Genomic DNA, 20741 nt, shown 5'->3' on the forward strand with positions numbered 1-20741 from the left:
CCAGAGTTCCAACCTCCGTCGATGATCAAGAATCAGGGATGCTGTCGTATTTGCCAAGGTGTCGAAAATCAGATGGGCCAGAGATGTAATGCAATTTAGAGATGACCGCTAGACTAGAGCTGTTACCGACTGGATTGCACGGGATGTCAAAAGGATGCATGGCCACCCACCTACGAGATGGTCAGAGTTCTTCGTCAAAACCCTGAACAAATGGTTTGAGGCTCTGAGTGTTCCTGGAGCGAGCAGATGTCATTGGGCTAAACTAGCACGTGACAGGGACAAATGGAGACGTTACTGACACCCGCTTGAACAAATCGACGATCAACGGGATGACAAGTGATACAAGTGACAAGTGAAAACCATGAATAGTGCAGCCAAAGGAGTGAGCTTAATCGACTGAGTTCGTGATTTGTTTGCAGGACGTCAAGATTTGATCCCTGGCACTGCATGGTTCCCCAAGTGCTGAGGGAGTATCCCCTAAGCACTGACTTCATTGTAGTCTTTGATTACTTCTGGGTGTGGCCCAAACAAGAGAAAGAAAGAATGAAAGAATGAGAAAAAGGAGGAGAGAGAGAAAGGAAAGGAAAGGAAGGGAGAGAAAAAGAAAGAAGGGAGAGAGAAAAAGAAACAAGAAAGAAAAGCGACACTGAGGTGTTTGTTTTACAAGCGTGTGGTTATGAGTTCAAACCCCCAATGTCCTATGTGAAGCCAGTACAATCTGGCAGCTCTTCCCCCAGCTCCCCAGTCCTTGGTCCTTTGGGAGGTTTCTGCTCACATTGTGTGTGTGTGTGTGTGTGTGTGTGTGTGTGTGTGTGTGTTTCCCTTTTCTTTTTGGGTCACAGGGGTTACTCCTGGCTCTGCACTCAGAAATTATTTCTGGCGGTGCTCGGGGGACCATATGGGATGCTGGGAATCGAACCCTGGTCAACTGTGTGCAAGGCAAACGCCCTACCCGCTGTGCTATCGCTCTAGCCCCTCTGCTCACATTATTTCCAGGTATGTAAGTACCACGAGAAGGGGTGGGGTCCTCACCACGCTAGTGCTGAAGCTGAAAAGATGGTAAGGACCATGGCCAGGAGGTGCATCCTATGTGAAACACATGCGTGAGCACTGCAGCGACCCCCAGAGAAACACAACCATAACATGGGCTTTAGTGGAGAGTGGGGCCCCCCACAAGCATGTGTGCAAGAACCACACCAAAGGACGTGCAAACCTCAGAGAGTGCCACCGCTAAAAACACACCAGTGTCACAGTGACCCTTGGCCAACACAGCACCAACAACAAGGGCAGGGGAGGAGATTGGAGTGAGAGGAGAGCGGGTAAGACTCCGGACTTGCTCGCAGCTGACCTGAGTTTGAGCCCCAGCACCCTAGACAGTCCCCCGAGCACTGCCAGGAGTGATTCCTGAGCGCAGAGAAGGAGTAAGCCCTGAGCATGGCTGGGTGCGGCCCAAAACCAGAATAATAATAGCACCGGCATTGATAAGCGAATGATATTTCAACTTTCCCAAGGAAGTAAGACAGTTTTTACGGAAACTTGTTTAGAAAGATGTGAGAGGGGAGAGAGGGATTAAGTACACGTTCGAGAGATAAGAGGCATTTCCAGAGTGGAAATAAGCAAAATGACACAGAGACAAGCAGGTAGACGCGTGTTCCAGGGAGAGCACGGGCTTGATGAACTCGTCGGGCGAATGTCCTTTGAAGGTGACTGCCCCCATCTTCCCATTCATGTCTGTCTCCATCTAACACAGAACACAGTTCCTCAATCTTTTGTCTTTTACACCACTGGCACTGCAGTGTCATTTTGGAGAATGTTGGCTTTGTGTTTGTGTGTGTGTGTGTGTGTGTTAGGGCCACACCCACTGGTGCTCAGGGGTTACTCCTGGCTCTGCACTCAGGAATCACTTCTGGTGGTGCTCGGGGGACCTTAGGGGGTGGTGGGAATTGAACCCTGGTCGGCTGTGTGCAAGACAAACGCCCTCCCCACTGTACTATAGCTTGGGCCCCAGAGTGTTGGTCACTTTATTACCTTGGGATTAGCTCTAAAAGAGCGAACACTTAGAGCAATAGTACGTACTGCACAGGGGACAGGAGAGATGGCTCAAAGAGTGTACGCTCCTCATGTTGGAGAACCGAGTTCAACCCCTGGCACTACATGGTACCCTGAACCCCGACAGGAGAGACCTTTGAATAGAGCCGGGAATAACTCTGAACACTGCTGGGTGTAGCTCCCCCAACGCCCAAAATAGTAATAATAGGGCCAGAGATATTGTACTAGAGGGAAGTCACTTGCCTTGCATGTGGCCAAGTCCCATTTGAAACCCCAGCCGCACATATGGTCCCCCAAGCACTGCCAGGGGTCACTCTTGAGCACTGAGCCAGGAGTAAACCTGGGTACAGCCAGATGTGGTCCAGTGTTCCTCCTCCCCACCCAAATAATAATAATAATTAAAAAAAATAATAATAATAACGTACTACAGAGTGGACTGGAGAGATAGCAGAGTGGGCAGGGCATTTGCCTTGCACAGGGCAGCCCTGGCTGGGAATCTGACACCATACATGGTCCCGAGCAGCATGGGAGTTGCCTTGAACCAGAAGCAAACCCCGAGCACAGCCGGGTGTAGCCCAGAAACAGCCTCAAACTAATAATCAAGAGACGTGCGTTGACTGAGAGACACCCCATGCCCGTTTGTGATTCCTAGTAATTACACTTCAAATCCTCGCTGAGGGTGGGGGTCCCCCCTGAGGAGTTTGCGATAACCCTGGAGTCCTAAGCTTTCTCAACAGCGGCTCCCAGGGGCCTGGAGCCACTGCCGCACCCTGGGCCTGCTTCCACTTGTCCCCTTTTGGTTGGTTCCTGTTTTGCTTTGTTCCTCTGTGGTTTCAGAGCCACACCTGGTGGTGCTCAGGCCCTACTCCTGCTCTGTGCTCAGCGGTCACTTTTGGCCGGGCTTTGTGGACCCTTATACGGTGCCGGGATCAAACCTGGATCCCCCCAAGGCCAGCGCCTCACCCCTCTTACTATCTCATTGGCCTCTCTCCTCCCATTTGGGATCCTGGGGAAGAGAGTTGGGGGAAATGGGAAGTGTGGCCGCCCCCCAGAGGCCGTTTCCTCCCCGGTTCCGCTGAGGCCATGGGATAGCGCCCACTGTCTTCTCTCTGGTATGTTTGGCAGATGTCTGAAAGCAGTTATCCTCTGCCTCCTGTCTATGCTTGAGTCCCACACATGTGTCCTTCTCTGTGGACACTATAGTAGTTGTCATATGTGCAAACATAGTGTGTGTGTGTGTGTGTGTGTGTGTGTGTGTGTGCGCCACACCCAGCGGTGCTCAGGCTTCCTCCTGGCTCTGCACTCAGGGATCACTCCTGGTGGTGCTTGGGCGACCATATGTGGTACTAGGAGACCGGATGCGGAACCCGCGTGGGCCTGCTGGACCTTCCCTGCCCTGCTCTGACCTCTCCCTCGCGTGCATTACTGTGCCCAAGTGCAGGTACTAAGTAGGTCTGTGTAAATCTTCCAGCTCCATTTGGGGGTTGAGAAAGGAGGGGTTATTAAAGCCAGGTTTTTTGGGGGTCATCCCAGGGGTACCATGCTGTGCTGGTAATGAACCCAGGGCTTCTGTTTTTCTTTTCTTTTTTTTTTTTCTTTTTGGGTCACACCTGGCAATGCTCAGGGGTTACACCTGGCTCATGCTCCTGGCGGTTCTCAGGGGACCACATGGGGTGCTGGGACTCGAACCCGTGTTGGTCATGTTGGCTGCGTGCAAGGCAATCGCCCCACCCACCGTGCTATTGCTCCAGCCCCCGAACCCAGGGCTTCTGAAGCAAAGTTTGGCTGCACATTTTCTTCTTCTTCTTCTTTTTTTTTTTTTCCCAGCGATGCTCAGGGGTTACTTCTGGTTCATGCACTCAGGAACCACTCCTGGCCGAGCTCGGAATGCTGGGAATTGAACCCGGATGGGGCCTCGTGCAAGGCAAATGCCCTACCCGCTGTGCTATCACTCCAGCCCCTGCACACTTTGTTCTAAAGCACAGTGCGCTTGGGAGACTCTGAAGTGCGTTGAAGAGTGTGTGTGTGTGTGTGTGTGTGTGTGTGTGTGTGTGTGTGTGTGTGTGTGTGTGTGTGTTTGGAGACTCAGGGGTGAGGTCAAGTGTGTCTGTGTATGTGCGCGTGTGTGGTGTCTGCATGCGTGCCTGTGTGCGTGTGCGCGCGCGTAGGTGTGCACGCGTGCGTGTGTGTGTGTGCGCGCAGCGCGGCACCCAAGGGCTCTTCCCCCACCCCCCTAGTCCGGGCCGCCTTGGTCCGGCCCGTGACGCCGTCGCTTCCCCGCGGGTGGTGGCGCCCGGGCTCCCGGAAGCGCTGGTCCCGGGCCCGGGCCGGAGCGGGGCGCATGGACCGGCCGTGCCCTGCCACGGTGGCCGCGCCCGCGGAGTCGGCGCCCGCCTCGCTGACGCTGGCGCAGCTCCTGCAGCTGGTGCAGCAGGGCCGGGAGCTGCCGGGCCTGGAGAAGCGCCACATCGCCGCCACCCTGGGCGAGCCCACGGCGTCGCGGCTGCCCCGGAAGCCCAAGCCCTGGGAGGCCGCGGTCCCGGCGCCGCCGCCCGAGACCCCGAGCCGCGAGCCCGAGGAGCCCCCCGCGCGCGCCCCGGACGCCCCTGCGGGAGATCGGCCCAGCGGAGCAGCGCCCGCGCCGTCCTGAGTGGCCGCCGCCAGCGTCTCAGCCCCCCGAGGGGACCCGCGCCCGCGCCCCGCCCGAGGGGACCCCGCGCGCTGGCCCTGCCCGAGGAGACCCCGCGCGTTGGCCCTGCCCGAGGGGCCCCCGCGCCCGCGCCCGCGCCCTGCCCGAGAGCTGGTCCGCAGCTTCCGGGGAACATCCGAGTTCAGGGTCAAGGTTTTTGACCGGGAACCTCAAGGAGGAAACGTTCTAGATCCTGTTCCAGCCTTCCTGATGTAATTGAAACAAATCTTGCTTGACCATCTGCAACGCTTGAACGTGTTTTCATTGAACACCCCTCCCCTCCCCCAATCCCCCTAAAAACCCACGCTTTTAGGGGGCACTGAGAGGTCAGGACGCTAGGAAGTTTCTTAGCCGGGTTGGAGGTCACTGTTGATGACCTCCCAGGGTCGGCTTTCTGGGGGTTAGGGGTTGTCGAAAGCGAATTTGGGATCATTAAGTCAATGATGGTTGGAGGAATCATTCAGGATGGGAGATGTGTGCCTTTCAGTAGATAAAGGATCAGCCGGGAATGTCTCTCAGTATCTGTATTGCAAACCATAATGTCCCAAAGTAGAGAGTATGGGGGAAATTGTTTGCCAGGGAGGCGGGGGAGTGTTGGAAAGTGTGTGTGCGGGGGACACTGGGGACATTGGTGGTGGAAAATGTGCACTGGTGGAGGGACGGGTGTTTGATCATTGTATGACTGAAACTCACACGTGAAAGCTTTGTAACTGTACCTCACATTGATTCAATTAAAAGAAAAAAAAGTGAATTTGGGATCCCAGCGGCTGTTTGATTCTGAGACAGTCATGCCCCCACAGGCAGGGCTACTGGTCCCCGGTGGCCTCAGGCACCCCACCTCACCCTAGAGCATTAGCATGTCTGTGACCCCCAGCACCGACCACCCCAGCCTTGGTTAGGGTAGACTTGGGCTGACCCCAGAAACGTGAGAGCCATAGCATGCTGCAGAAACGCATCTATGTGTAACCTTAGTTACGTAGAATTCTGTGTTGAAAGCAGAGGTTTGTTTGGGTTTTGGGGCCACACCATGCAGTGCTCTGGCTGTTCCTGGCACTGCCCAGGAGTGCCCCTGGATGGTGCTCTACAGACAGGGAGTGATGCCAGGGATTGGAACCTCTCCACCCACAAAACAATGAAACAATGATTTTTTTTTTTTTTTGGAGGAGGGGGGGATGGCCTCAGCCTGTGATGCTCAGTGGTTACTCCTGGCTCTGTGCTCAGGGATCACTCCGGGCAGTGCTTGGGACCATGTGGGTTGCCAGAGATTGAGCCCAGAGGTCAGCGGCCTGCGAGGCAAATATCCTACCCGCTGTGCTATGGCTCCGGCCCCAACAATGATTCCCCTTAATCCTTTTGACCGCAGAGGCTGAAAAACTACTTTATTAGTCTCTGCTTTACAGGCAACAATGGAAACATTCCCCATTTAGTGTAACACACCGACTGAATCCTGGGTTCCCACACTTAACGACTGTTGCCTTCCCATGATTTTCTGGCAGACCGTTTTCAGGCAATTGCATTTCACAATGCTTTATGGGCTAAGTGTAACATCTATTGCTGGCAAATTGAAGAGCCAACCAAACTCATTAATTACCTCAGAAGCTGGCACATGGTAAGGCATTGTTTGACCCAGTCTACCTCAACTTCCCAGCTATGTTTGAGGGCCCCAAGCGCCAAGACTGCAGCAAAGTTTATCTTTATTTTGGTTTTTGGGCCATACCTGGTGGTGTTCAGGGATCAAGCCTGAGCCAGCTGCATGCAGTGAAAGTGAACACCCTATTAGCCCCTATGCTCTCTCTGGCCCCAGAAAAGGTGATGGTAAGGGGTCAAGGGACACAATGGCTAAGCATATTTCCCATTCTTGCTTGGGCCGGGCACATACCAAGAGCCCAGGTGGCAGACTGAAACAACTGCATGCCAGGTGCAGGGAAATGCCCACATCGGGGTGGGCACATGACAAGGTGAACCAGTTTCCCCTTCCCAGAATGAATTCCCAAGGGACCTAGTGTTGGTCTACTGCAGGGTGGTGGTGGTGGTGGTGATGGGGGGGGGCAGTGCTTCTGGAGGTGTCATATCTGGAAGCTACTAGGAAATGGTTCAATTCTGTCTGGAGCGTGAAAAACTAAATAGTGCTAATTTCATCCATATTTAGCCAAGAAAAATAGCACTTTTCCAGTGATATTTCTGCAGAGAGCAGGGTCCTGATGTTTATCAAGAAAGATGGGTATTTCCCTGCTCTAGGGGGCATGGGCTCAGCATTCCACCAGTTTATCTTAGTAGAATATCCAAATGTCTTGAAGGGCAAAAGCCATACTACGAAGTTTTAGTGTTTCACGGAACATGAAACGATTAGCTGGTGAGTTGATAGTGCAGTGTATTCTCACCCAAGGAACCAGGGCCCACAACGGGAGCCACACTCCCTCACCTTCTACGAGGTGTATAACGCAAACTTTCCCAGGGAAAGGGTCCTCTCCTTCACAGATCCAGAACTAGGTTAAAATCCAGAACCAGGGGCTAGAAAGAGAACAGATTAAGGCACTTACCTTGCACGTAGCCAACCCTGGTACCAGATATGGCCCTAAGCACTGCCAGGAGTGAACCCTTATCACCAAAATAAAAATACAAAAAGAACTAGGGACCAGAGAGATGGCAGAGCACATGCTTTGCACACAGGCAGCCAGAGTTCAACCCTGGAACGCTGTTTCCTGGCTAAGCAACCCCAAGCACTGCCAGGCATGACGCCTCCCTCCCTAATTCCAGGTTAGAAAGAGGACTAAGCCAAACCAGAACTACTACAGAGCCCGGGAAACAAGGCTGAAGGGCTAGTGGGCCGACACACTGAGCATGCAGGAGGCCCAGGCACCAAGATCAGCACCTGGGCACTAAGCTGGAAGGAGCCCACACACTGCCTAGTTTGGCCCCGAAACCAAACCGGCCAGTGAAGAATTTAGGGCCAGCCCTGTTGGGATTCTCAAGGCAGCTGCAAAGACAGAATGGAGACTCATAATGGAGACAACCTTATAGTTCTGTGCTTTTATTTAAAACTTCTTCCCAAACAAGGCCCCAGAAACACCCAGGTTCAGTTAGGCCCCTGGGCTTGGTCCCCTGCTTTCTTGTGCATGACTGTGGATTCATTCTCCAACAGGAAGCCCTGGCACTGAAGATGTCCAGGGCAGAAATCTCCCCACGACGTGAGTCTTCTGTTCATTGTAAGAGCTTGTCTGGAGGTTCAGATGTCCTTCGCCGAGAACAGTCTCTGTCTGTTTGAGACGGCCACTCTGCAGCTTGAGGAGGAGGAAGGGGGTACCCTAGGCTGGGCCTGACGGCCTGCACGGTGTCTTTTGCTTATGGACAGGACAGCAGTGGTCAGAGCCAAGATCCAGGGACCCAGACGCGTATGGCGACATCCCATCTTCCCCTCAACTGCTCCCTGCCTCTCCAGCTCCTGCAGCAGGAAACCATCCTTAAAGGCAGCAGGTAACAGTCCCGAAAACCAGCAACAAAAGCTTTCACTGCACCATGCTTTCCGCTGCTCTGGGGAAGAAACACAAGCTCATCAACACAAATTTACTGTTACCTGGCACCTAAGAGTAGTAATAGTAAAAATTTCAAAAAGGTTTCTTCAACAAAAATAGACGATTTAGCCTCCAACTGTGTGGGCACTGCAACCCAGTGTGACCCTCCACCGACCAGAGGTGGCAGTAACAGAGCCGGTCACCAAACAGCCAGCCCCCTCATCTCTGGGATGTCCTTACCAAGGGCACTGCTTAAAAAAAAACAAAACAAAACAACTAAGTTACAAAAATTTAAAAAAATGGGGGGGAGGGAGGGGGGGTTTGGGCAATAGTACAGCAGCTCTCTCACCCCCCCCCCCAAACACATTTAGTTTAGAGACCAGAAGTTATGAAGCCAGCGTAACAGTGGCCAGCCTCAGTTGGCCTCTGCACCCTGTATGGCCCGAGCACTGCCGGCAGTGATCCACACGCAGAGCCAGGTTTAAGTGTCAAATTTGCCCCCACCAACATTTTTTTTGAGACAAAGCAATAAAAAAGTTCTTAATTACTTATTTCCTAGTCGATAACTTTTTTCATTTTTTAGGGGAAGAGGGATTTGGGCACCTAGTAGTGCTCACTCCTGGGGGAAACGGGGGTGGCGGGGGGGGGGGTGTGGTGGGAAGGAGGAGTTTTTTGCTTCTGGGCCACACCTGGTGGCACTTTGGCAGGTGATCACTCCTGGAGGGCTTGAGGGTTAAAAATGTCAGTTTCATGCAAGGCGAGTGCCCTGATGTAGCTGTCGGTGCAGTTACAAAACCTGGGGACACGGAGACTCACGCGATCCAGGGCCAATGGCTCAAATATACGCGTGCAAAGGATAGGCTGGGAGATACCATTCACGCGGGCCATGGTCTGATGGTCACACGACAAAGTTTATCGGGGAGGACAATGGTTATATAGGGGCAGGAAGGGATGCATCACGTGCTGATCATGAAGCAGGGAGAGGAAGATGTGAACTTTATGGTTACGTGGGTTAGATGGGACAGTGTGTCACAAAGTGTCACGAGGTTTCATTGAACTGCTGCAGAGATGGAACAATGATCTTTACAGATACCACAGGTGTTCGTCTCCCATCTCAAACCCCCGCCACAGGCAATCGCGAGGCCCTGGAGGCATGCTCATCGCCAGGGAATGCTCGGAGCCTGCCCACAAGCACGAAGGTCCCAGTGGTCAGGGCCACGCCACATAGAACGCCAACACCCAGTGTACATCTCTTTAGTCCCAGCACTGCCGTTTGCCACTGGCACCAACTGACTTGTTGGGGGGGGGAGGGTTTGGGCGGGCGGGGGGGTGATGCCAGGAAGCCAACTGGAGGCCCGGTGCCTGCAAAGTGGAAACCAAGGAGCTACATCCTGGGCCGTTCGGGTGATGCCAACAATCAAACGAGGGCCTCACATACGATGCCAATGACTATCCACTGAGCCCCACCCCTAGCCCGAGGAATATATATATATATGCTTTTTGGGTCACACCCGGCGATGCTCGGGGGTTACTCCTGGCTCTGCGCTCAGGAATCACCCCTGGCGGTGCTCAGGGGACCATATGGGATGCTGGGAATCGAACCCGGGTTGGCTGCGTGCAAGGCAAACGCCCTACCCTCTGTGCTATCACTCCAGCCCCCCAAGGGATATTTTTTAAAGGGAGAAAAGTTTTGTTTTGTGCCAGACTGGGCAGCGCATGCACAGGGGCTATTCCTGGCCCTGCCCCAAAGTGACTCCTAGCAGAGCTGAGGGGACTACTGGAGTACTGGGGATTCAAACCAGTTGGCAGGACGCAAGGCAAGTGCCTGAATCACCATGCTCTCTCTCTAGCCCTGAGTAATGACTTTTTTTTCTCCCCCCCGCCCTTTTGGGTCACATCCGGCGATGCTCAGGGGTTCCTCCTGGCTCTGCACTCAGGAATTACTTCTGGAGGTACTCAAGGGGACCATATGGGATGCTGGGAATAGAACCCGGGTCGGCCGCGTGCAAGGCAAATGCTCTGTCCGCTGTGCTATCGCTCCAGCCCCAACTTTTTTTTTAAAGTAAAATAAAATAGGGCTGGAGTGATGGTACAGCAGGTAGGGCATTTGCCTCACGGGCAGCTGACCCAGGTTCAATCCCCATTACCTCATATCTTGGCCCGGAGTCCTCTGTATACATAAGGTCTCTGCACCTAACACTGTTGCCGGTAAGCTGGTAAAGTGGGGAGTGGCTGGGCTGTCCCGAGAAAAGAGCGAGTGCTTCTGTTCATCTCTGTGCTCAGGGCAAGGAGTGGCGTGAAAGGCTGCTGAGTATCTCCAAGGCACAGGTGCCCCGTCCCGTGTACCCAGCTGTTCTGCATGGGGAGGGGGTGCAAAGGGGAGTGTGCGGGGGACTATGTCTTGCTAGGGATTTAAATTCAGGGCCTCGATCCAGGCATGGCTCCTGCTGTGGGACAATCCAACTCCGCCTCCTACAAAGACAGCTTGAGGCAACCAGGCGTGACTTTTCCTCCGAATGCTCACCTGCATTAGTTGAACTGCCGGATGAGCTGGTTGATCTGCTCTCCTCGGTAGCCGGGCGAGCCCATCTCTTTGAGGAAGCCCACTCTATTCTTGGTGGCGTGTCGGGCCACCGAGAGTTGGAAAGGGCACAAGAACCCAGAGATGGCCTGGAAATTCTTCCCCGGGAAGGCAATCTCATGAATGAGGTCTTCCAGGCAAATGACATCGAACTTCCCTACGAAACACAGTGCACGACCTTCACCTGCAGGTTCCAGGCCCCTGAGAACAGGGTCGGGTGCCCCAGCAAGGCTAACGGCCTTTGCTCTCTGTCCCATCCAGCCCCCAGGCTGACACTCACCCAGATGCTCCTCGATCACTGTGTTGTCTGTCAGCGGGATGACCTTGTTGTTGACCTTGGCTTGTCCACGCTTCAGGATGAGTTCCCGGACGGACTTCAGATTTGGAAACCTGAGACAGAACAAAGCACTGTCTGTGGCACACCGCCTCACACTGGCTGCGTCACCCTGTGGCCTGGCCAAGGACACTGTCCCAGTGACTCCTCCGCTCCCGAGACACATCCTGCTGTGGGCAGGATGCTCAGGATTGCGGTGGCCCGTGCATTCAGAACTACGATCTACAGCCAGAGTCCCACGAGGAGGAAAAGTCTAGACCGTGGCCTCCGGTGATCGACTTGTGATGGTCTAAATGTAAAATTAGATGCAAGAATCTGGAGCTCAATCCCCAGCATCCCATATGGTTCCTTGAGTACAGCCTGGAGCAATTCCTGAGTGCAGGGCCGGGAGTAACCGGTAAGCATTGCTGGGTGTGACCCCCCCCCCCAAAAAAAAAACAAAAGAAAAACAAAACAAAAAACAAAAAAAAACACTTGAAAAGAAACTTGACCCAAGATTTTGGGGTCTGGGGACTTAAGGCCGGGTTCTGTACTTAGCATGACATGGTCCCCAGAACAATGACAGTAGTAGCCCCCAAGGCCCCCAAACAAAAAGGGTGGTGGTGGGGAAGCCCTAAAATCAACCCGGGCTGTGCTGGGTCTGAATGTCTGAAGTCAGCATCCGGCCTCCAAAGGTCTCTTCTCTACCTCACGGCTCAGCCTCCAGCTGAACAGGCCCTGCCATGGCGCTCAGACCACCTCCAACCCCACGGACACTCCTGCTTCCCGCCACCCCCCCAAGCTCCCTTTCTCCCCCAGGGCTTGCAGTGGTGCAGGCCCGCTTACTGCAGGCCCCTGAGCTATTTTCTGTGACCCTGTTTTGCCCACGCCACTGTGTGCTGCCCAGGGCTGATAGGGGATCTCTATGTGCTGAGCACATCCCAGCCCCTAAGCCATCTCCAAGGTCATACCAACGCCCCCATTCTGTCACCAGTGACAGGATGTGGTGGTGCACCTTAACAATCGCACACGTACAACGGAACGGAATAGCCACTCACCCCCAGGTCACGTACGGGTCCACCGTTCGAAGCATCCTGATGGTGTGAGGAGTCACATTGACAAAGACACCACTGAAAATCTTCTTCAAGCGCAGCCTCGCAATTGTCTGCCGCACCTGCAGACTCACCCCCTGAATCCTGAAAGCAAAGGCAGCTGACGTCAGGCTCCATGCGACTCACTGCGCCAGCCTGGCAAGAAGCTGTGAAGCGCCGGACAGAACTGGGCGTCCACAGAATAGGACAGACTTGCTTTACGGAGCTGAGTGAGAGGCAGCTGTAGAAATATCATTCCCATTTACTTAACAGCTTACTCCCGGGAACCATATGGGATGCTGGGGATCGAACCTGGGTTGGCTGCATGCAAGTTAAGCGCCCTCCGCGCTGGACTATGCCTCAGGCTACTATCATTCCATTTAATGTGCAGCAAGTATCCAGGAACTGAGACGATCTCTGAATACTTAGGATGGCCGTGCACGGCAAGAAGGGGGTCCTGCTTCTGGAGCCAATCGAGATTATAACTTAAAAACATTGAAAACAACATTTCTTGGGGGTGGAGTTGAGGATCACACCCAGGTCTGATGCATAAAAAGCACGTGTTTTCCCAGAGTCTATTCCCGGGTCTTGAAAGATTTTAAACTAGAAGACCTGACCAGATTTCTTTCTGACAGATACTGAGAACAGCGTGTGCAGGCCTGATATTGTGGATCGTGGACCCCTCCCACCCCCTCGCCCCGGCTGGTCTCCAGTTAGAAAGCTAATGTAACATCCCAGGAAAGGGATGGTGGGCTGGAAGGATGACTAAGAGGGCTCATGTTTTGAAATCCAGAGGCTTCTGGTTTGACTGAAGTACTGAGCGAGAGTACAGTAGGTAGGGCCCTTGCCTTGGACGCGGCCAATGCTGGTGTGATTCCCGGCACCCCACGAGGTCCGAGTGTGATCCATGCGCTCAGAGCCCTGAGTAAGCCCTGAGCATCATCGGGTGTGGCTCTAAAACCAAAACACCCCAATATACCATGCTTCAGCCCCAGGCCCAACTCACCGTTTTCATATCTCTGCCTAAGGTGGGCCTTCCTGACCTTAAAGACAAAGCTGTGTCACGCTTAACCCCGCTCTGCAGTACAAGTCATCGAGAGGCCCACAAGGCCCGCATCTCCCTAGGAAGGGACTGGAAGCTGAACCCAGCTGGAACTGACAGGTTTCCTACCTTTCGATGCGTACAACGAAGGCCAAGGAATGGTTATCTGGCGCGTCCAAGCCATGAGGCTTCACTTCTAGTCTTCGGAGGCGCACCTGGTCACGCTTCTCCCGCCAGGCCTCTTGCAGGAACCATTCAAGTCGTTTAAACGGGGGCTCTTTTCCTTTCCTCCGCTGCAGGCAAGGCAGAGACCATCATCGCCCTCTGTGTCTTGACCTGCTGGTCACTACCCCTCCGGTCTATTTCCCTTTCTCTTCCACCAAAGGAGGAAAACATCCTCTATTTTTTGTGTTTTTTTTGAGGCTGGAGCGACAGCACAGTAGGTAGGGCACCTGCCTTGCACTCAGCTAACTTGGGTTCAATCCCCAGAATCCCATATGGTCCCTGAGTCTGCCAGGAGTAATTCCAGCCTAGAGCCTGGAGCCTGGAGAAATCTCCAAGCAGTGCTGGGTGTGACTCCCCCGCCCCCCGCCCCCGCCAAAGGCACACAAAAAAGGGCTTTTTATTACTGTTCTGGAGCCACACTCTGCAGCGCTCAGGAGTGATGCCTGGAGGTGGCCTGGGGACTATACCTGGTGCTGGGACTCGAACCAGGGTTGCAGCCACTCCAGCCAAATAAACGCAAGGCAGATGCTGCTTTAAGCCCTATACATCTCTCCGGCCCCATTCTCTACATAAGGGGAAGTCGAGCTGCCCAGGGAAACATGAGTTCAGCAAATGGGTTGGAGTGACGGGACAGCGAGGAACGAGCTTGCCTTGCATGTGGCTGACCCAGGTTCTTTCCCCAGCACCCCATGTGGTCCCCCCCAAACACGGCAGGTGTGATTCCCGAGTGCAGGGCGAGGAGCAACCCCTAAGCTTTGCTGGCGGTGGCCCCCATACAAGCTAACAATCAAAAAAAGAGAGAGAGAGGGAAAGAAGAGAGAGGGAGAGAAGAGAGAAGAGAGAAAGAGAGAGAGGAGACAGAGAGACAGAGAGAGAGAGAATGTTTGGAGTGAAGGGGTACCGGTAAGAAAGTATAGCAAGCACTGGGGCTAGAGTGATAGCACAGCGCGTAGGGCGTCTGCCTTGCACGCGACCGACCCGGGTTCGATTCCCAGCATCCCATATGGTCCCCTGAGCACCGCCAGGAGTAACTCTTGAGTGCAGAGCCAGGAGTAAAGTAACCCCTGTGCACTGCCGGATGTGACCAAAAAAGCAAAAAAAAAAAAAAAAAAAAAAAGACAGTATAGCAAGCAGGTAGAGTTGCCTTGCAGGCAGCAGATCTGGGTTTGATCTCCGGCTCCCCATATGGTCCCCAGAGCCCAGCCAGGAGTGATCCCTGAGAGCAGAGCCAGGAGTAATCCCAAGCACTGGGTGCTATGACCCAAAACACAAACATTATTAAGTTTTCTTCCAAGAACACAAGCATGTTTGGTCTCCAACTGCCAAGCACAACCCGGAAGTCGCAGCCTCCGCCTCTCCACTTGCACAAACTCCACTCTGGTGTGTAGCCGGCAGAGAGAGAGAGGCTCATCAAACACTTGCCAAGTCAAGCCACCAAGCCGGCACCCGGCGTCACCCAAGGGACCCGGGCCGGTGCTGCCAATGTGAAAAAATCGTGAGCGACAATTTCCCCCCCGCCAAGGGGAATCCCGCCGCCGCCGTTACCTCTCTCTTTTCCAAGAGCGCCTTCTTGGCCTGGGTGGCTTTGAGGGCCTGGTAGGCTTTCCTCTTTTTCAGGAGATTCTCTGGGACCAAGGGGATCTTTTTCCTTTCCCTGATACAGAAAATTCCAACAGCGCTCAAACGTTTCCGACGCACGTCTCGATCGCTGTTCTACACCGTCTTCCGGACTCCGTTTCCGCCCCGCGCCCCCTAAAAGGGGCTGCAAACCCTCCCCCAGCTCCCCCTGCAACCCCCCAAGTCGTACGGAGCCGCGCACGGGGCGCCCCGGGCTCCTCACGTGCACCGAGCGGGGCGCGCAGGAAGGCGGCGCGGGGAGGTTGGGGGGGCGAGTCCCGCCCACGGGAACGGGCCAGCGGGGCGGGAGCGACAGCACGGCCGACCCGGGTCCACCCAGGGGCGCAGGCCCAGGAGTGCGCCCCGAGCAAGGCCGGGTGTGGCCCCGAAGCGAAATGCAGGGAAAACGAAATCCCGGCTGGGAGAACCCAACTCCGGCCCCCGCCGCCCGCCCGTTCCCAGCCTCGCCCTCACTTCCTGGGACCTGCACCCTTTCCTACTCTCTTCTCCCAGCCCACAGCACCCATCTCTACCGCCACCGTGGAGTGGGACGCCATCGATGGCAACGGATGCGCAAGGATGCGCGCCCGACACTCTCAAGCCCCCAAACACTCACTCCGGCTCCGCCATCTTTCCGCCGCGGCCACGACTGCGCAAGCGCAGCCGGACCCACGAAGGAAAACGAGGAGCCGCTCTACGCGTACTTGACCATAGAGACGTCCACTCTAGCGCGGCCTGGAGGACCTGGACCGCCTGCACCTGCAGACTAGCGGTTAACCGCTGCAGTCCTGGGAAAGGTCGCGCGGAAGGTTGCGCGATGCTCCCTCCGCTCCGCTTTGAAGTTACGTAGAGCCCGTGTCCCCTTCAAATCTCAGCCCCCCTTTTTCTTTCTTTTTTTTAATTTTATTTTTATTTTTAATCATGAAATTTCTATAGCTTTGCTCTGGATGGAGCAGAGCCAGGCCTCAAATCACACTCAGCCCTTTCCTTTTAGGCTCAATTCTCATCCCGCTGGTCTGGGTGGTGAGTTTCCCACCGTGCACCACGACGTCCACGGTGATGGTGTCGCCGACCCTCGTGGATGGTGCAGGCTGGTGGCGAATGCAGCCCTACTTCGTCTCCATCAGTGGGACTCTTGAGCCAATGGGTTTACCCCTGCGTGTCTTGGCTTTCTTTACCCGTAGAATTGGTTTTATAATGGACCTGCCCCATGGTGTCACGAGGATTAAAAAGAAATACAACATAGAAATTGTTCAGTTGGATAGCAAGCATCACTGTTATTGTGCTGGACCGGAAATTAGACTTATTTTTTTTGGGTGGGGGGCACACTCCGCTATGCTCGGGGCTTACTCCTGGTTCTGCGTCCAGGGATCACTCCTGGCCGCGCTCAGGGGACCATGTGAGGTGCCAGGGATTGAACCTATGTTAGCCACATGCAAGGCAAGCTTCTGTGAACCTCACCTCATATAGCTCTCACCACTTCAAATAGCCCCCAGCTCCCCCCAACCCAAATAATAATCCTAAGGGCTGGGGTGCATACTTTGCACGCAGTGGGGGTGTTTGGATTTTGATCCAGGGCACCGCAGGTCCCCCCAGCACCTCACTGGGAAGAGCACCCTTGGGTATGCTGCACCCCTATAGTTTTCACCACCTGAAATATGCTTCCTTCTCTCCTGGTTTCACAAAACAATGTAAAACCACTCAAGTAAGTCCTGTTTTTCCGGAGCCTCTGTGTCTTGCATTAAAAATTGCCTGAGAGTTTTATTAAAATGCAGATTTTAGGAGACATTTTAGGTGGAGCAGTGTGATGCTGGAATGATTTATGCAATGAAACCCTACCACTAATTGCCATTAATGGTACTGCCATTCACAGAGCCTAAAATACTTTTTAAATTCTTTTATTTGTAGAAAAGAACTTATCTTAATTTTATTTTTATCTTAAAATTATTTATTTCTTTTTCTTTTTCTGCTTTTTGGATCACACCTGATGATGCAAAGGGGTTACTTCTGGCTCTGCACTCAGGAATTACTCCTGGTGGTGCTCGGGGAACCATATGGAATGCTGAGGATCGAACCCAGGTCAGATATGAGCAAAGCAAACACCCTATCCACTGTATTATTATTAATATGGCCCCTTATTTTTATTTTAAAATAAGTAATTTTTTTAACTTAAAAATTGATTTTAATTTTATTTTTGTTTTGGGACTATACCCAGCAGTGTTCAGGGCTTTCTCCTGGCTCTGTGCTAAGAGATCACACCTGGCAGGGCTCGTGGGACCATGGACAGTGCTGGAGAGTGAATCTGAGACGGCCACATGCGAAGCACGTGCCCTATCTGCTGTGCTCTCTCTCCAGCGGCCACGCCTGGTCCTAATTATTTTTACTTATTTTTTTGGTTTTGGGGCCATACCTGGTGATGCTCTGGGGTCACTCCTAGCTCTGCACTCAGAAATCACGACTGCAGTCCTTAGGAGACCATATAGGATGCCAGGGATCTAACCCAGGTGGGCCACATGTAAGCCTTCCTTGCTGTACAGTATTGCTCTGGCTCCCTAAAATTGTTTTAAATGCAAGTTTTTTCAGGTGCGGAGTGAATAGTCTGCATTTTTTTTCATATGCTGCCAAGTAATGCTTCTGTTCTTAAGTGAATAACAAAGCCAGTCTAGTCTGTTTACTCTCTCTGAATGTCTCCAGCATAATTTCTGTTTCACGTTTCTTCTCTGGGACACTAAAAGGGCAAGAACCATGGGCACTGGAACCATAGTACAGAGGGTAGGACATTTGCCTTGCATGCGACCAACCCAGGTTCGACCCATATGGTACCTCATTCTCAGCCCTAATTCCTGAACGCAGAGCCAGGAGTAAGCCCTGAGGCACAGCTGGGTGTCCTCATCAAAAAATAAACAAGAAAACAAGACAAAACCATGCCCATTTTACTCATCATTGATCCTTCAAGGCTTATTTCCCAGTTTCTGCACTAGCAATTTGGGACAGATAATTCCTTGCTATTGGGGGTGGGGGGGATGGTCCTCTGCATTGTAGACTGTTTAGCAACACCCACAGTGCACCCATTAGCACCCCCACCCTTTTGGGTCACACCTGGTGATGCACAGGGGTTACTCCTGGCTCATGCACTCAGGAATTACTTCTGGTGGTGCTCAGGGGACAATATGGGATGCTGGGAATCGAACCCAGGTCGGCTGTGTGCAAGGCAAACGCTCTAAACGCTGTGCTATCGCTCCAGCCCCGAGGTCTCTATTTCTCGCCCGTCTTTTGGCAAGGGTTTGGGGCCACAGTGGCGTTGCTCAGGGCTCACTCCTGACTCTGTGCTCAACAATCATTCCTGGAAGTGCTCACAGAGTCAGGTGGTATGGGGAATCCAACCCAGCTCAGCTGCCTTAACCCTGGTACTAACTCTCGGGTCTCTGTGGTATCCTCTACAGTGCTTTCTAACTATTTCATAGCTGCGGACAGGCACCAGTCTGAGAAGTGACAACTATAAGCCACTATTCTACATACTTATGACAACTAAGAGTCTGGGAGGGGCTTGTCAAGTATACTTAAGCTCAGGTTGTCGGCATACTGGCTGTCATTAGCCCATCCAGGAAAAGCACAACGCACAGTGGACCCTACCTGGAGAATTAAAGGCCAAGGCATACAGGAATGGCTCAAACGTCTGGAGCACGTTTGTGGGAGTCCAGGGTTTGGTCTTCCACCCCTTGTGAGCCCCAGAGCATTGTGGGCTGTGACCACTCAAAAGGACAATAGCTTTCCGAGTCACCGACTATAGTCTGGTGAGGCTTGTTCTCATGCTGCGACAGTTTTTTGGGCAGGTGAAGTTGCAGTTTTTGAAACACACCCAGTGGTGCTTAGGGGTCACTCCTGGTGGAGAGGGGGACCATGTGTGGTGCCGGGGACTGAATCAGGTTTGTCTGCACACAAGGCAAGTGAATTAATCCTTTTTTTTTTTTGGCTTTTTGGGTCACACCTGGCGATACACAGGGGTTACTCCTGGCTCTCAGGAATTACCCCTGGCGGTGCTCAGAGGACCATATGGGATGCTGGGAATCGAACCCGGGTTGGCCGTGTGCAAGGCAAATGCCCTACCCACTGTGCTATTGCTCCAGCCCCGACTTAACTCTTTTCTTTAGCCCCTAGTTTTTTTGTTTGTTTTTGGATCATACCTGGTGATGCTCAGGGATCACTCCTCAGTGAGCTTGGGACCAGGTATCAAACCCAGGTCAGCTGCATGCAAGGTAAGCGCCCTCCCTGCTGGACTATCACTCTGGTCCCTGTAGCTTTTAATCTGAATAGGTGCCATACCTAGTGGTGCCAGGAATCAAACTCAGGGCCTTTTCTCTGCAGGCTGCACCTGACTGCCACTCTCGAAGCACTTCCTCAGGGGAGGTAAAAGGTGCCACTAAGAGAAGATGCTTATTTTTTTCTTTTGTTTTGGAGATACATCTGGAGATACTCCTGACTGCGTTCAGGAATCACTCCTGGCAGTGCTCAGGGGACCATCTGAGATGCTGGGAATCGAAGCCCGGTCAGCCACGTGCAGGGCGGATGCCTTTCCCGCAGTGCTACTTCTCTGGCCCTGATGTAAGATGTTTATTCGATACTAAATAGGGAACAAAAATGACTTTGTATTTGATAACTTCTCTGGTGTACAAATGAAAGGTAGGTTTTGTGGTACTGAAGGTTTTGAAAGGAATTTCTCTGATTTTAATCTGAGAGCTTTAGGCTGGATTCAGGGAAGATTTTCTCAGACCAGCAGATGGTGCTAGGAGAACACTTATCATGCTAAAGCCAGTCTTTCACCATTCTGGTGGACCAGGGACTCTAGCCCACCAGTCATGAACTTTTTTTGTTGCTTTTTGGGTCATGCCCAGCGATGCTCAGGGGTTCCTCCTGGCTCTGCACTCAGGAATCACTCCTGGAGGTGCTCGGGGGATGATATGGGATGCCTAGGATTGAACCCATGTCGGCTGCGTGCAAGGCAAACGCCCTACCCGCTGTACTATCACTCCGGTGGCCTCTATTCATGAACTTCAGACCTGAAACTGCACACTGTGCCCAGTGGTAGGTCATTCACAAGATTTTTTTTTTCTTAAAGTGAGTTTACAGAAGTTCGCAGGGCCATGCAGAACCATGAGAGTTCTTCTTTGTTTTGGGCTGTGTTCAGGGACCATTCTTGGGGGAGCTCAGGAAAACCTATGGAGTGCTAGGAACTGAATTGAACCTGAGTCAGCAGCGTGATTGCTGGGTGCCCAGTGTGGCCTGAAAACAAAACAAAAACAAAACCCAAGTGATTTCCTCCTAAGGATCTTCCTGCTTATATTTTCAAAGATGGGTTCCATGCACGTGGCTGACCCGGGTTTGATCCCCGGCATCCCATACGGCCCCCTGAGAACTGCCAGGAGTGATTCCTGAGCACAGAGCCAGGAGTAATCCCTGAGCGTTACCAGGTGTGGCCCAAAACCAAATCAAAGCCAAGACCAAAAAAAAAAAAAAACCCTCAAAAGTAAAACCCTAACCAGAAAAAAAAAAGACCCCAAAGATCAGGCTACCGCCCCACCCAAGATCAGGCTCTGGGGTGTGCCCATGAGGAGACTTGCACTG

At 53.0% G+C, this 20741-nt stretch overlaps 2 protein-coding genes across 2 annotated transcripts; one reads left to right on the plus strand and one right to left on the minus strand.

Annotated features, from left to right (window-relative positions):
* Positions 1 to 4372: 4372 nt before the first annotated feature.
* On the plus strand, positions 4373 to 4724 carry CUNH6orf226 (chromosome unknown C6orf226 homolog). Its single transcript, XM_056126012.1, has one exon. It carries the CDS (start codon positions 4391 to 4393, stop codon positions 4697 to 4699), a length of 309 nt encoding a protein of 102 aa, XP_055981987.1. The 5' UTR covers positions 4373 to 4390; the 3' UTR covers positions 4700 to 4724.
* Positions 4725 to 7759: 3035 nt separating this feature from the next.
* Positions 7760 to 15777, minus strand: RPL7L1 (ribosomal protein L7 like 1). The gene is made up of 7 exons (XM_056126011.1): positions 15736 to 15777; positions 15048 to 15156; positions 13407 to 13570; positions 12203 to 12340; positions 11112 to 11221; positions 10775 to 10988; positions 7760 to 8269 (listed from the first exon to the last, which is right to left on the minus strand). Exons 1-6 carry the CDS (start codon positions 15747 to 15749, stop codon positions 10780 to 10782), a joined length of 744 nt encoding a protein of 247 aa, XP_055981986.1. The 5' UTR covers positions 15750 to 15777; the 3' UTR covers positions 7760 to 8269; positions 10775 to 10779.
* Between the last annotated feature and the right edge of the window lie 4964 nt (positions 15778 to 20741).

Source organism: Sorex fumeus, unplaced genomic scaffold (assembly GCF_029834395.1).
Source record: "Sorex fumeus unplaced genomic scaffold, SorFum_2.1 ptg000061l, whole genome shotgun sequence".
In the NCBI taxonomy this organism is placed as follows: domain Eukaryota; kingdom Metazoa; phylum Chordata; class Mammalia; order Eulipotyphla; family Soricidae; genus Sorex; species Sorex fumeus.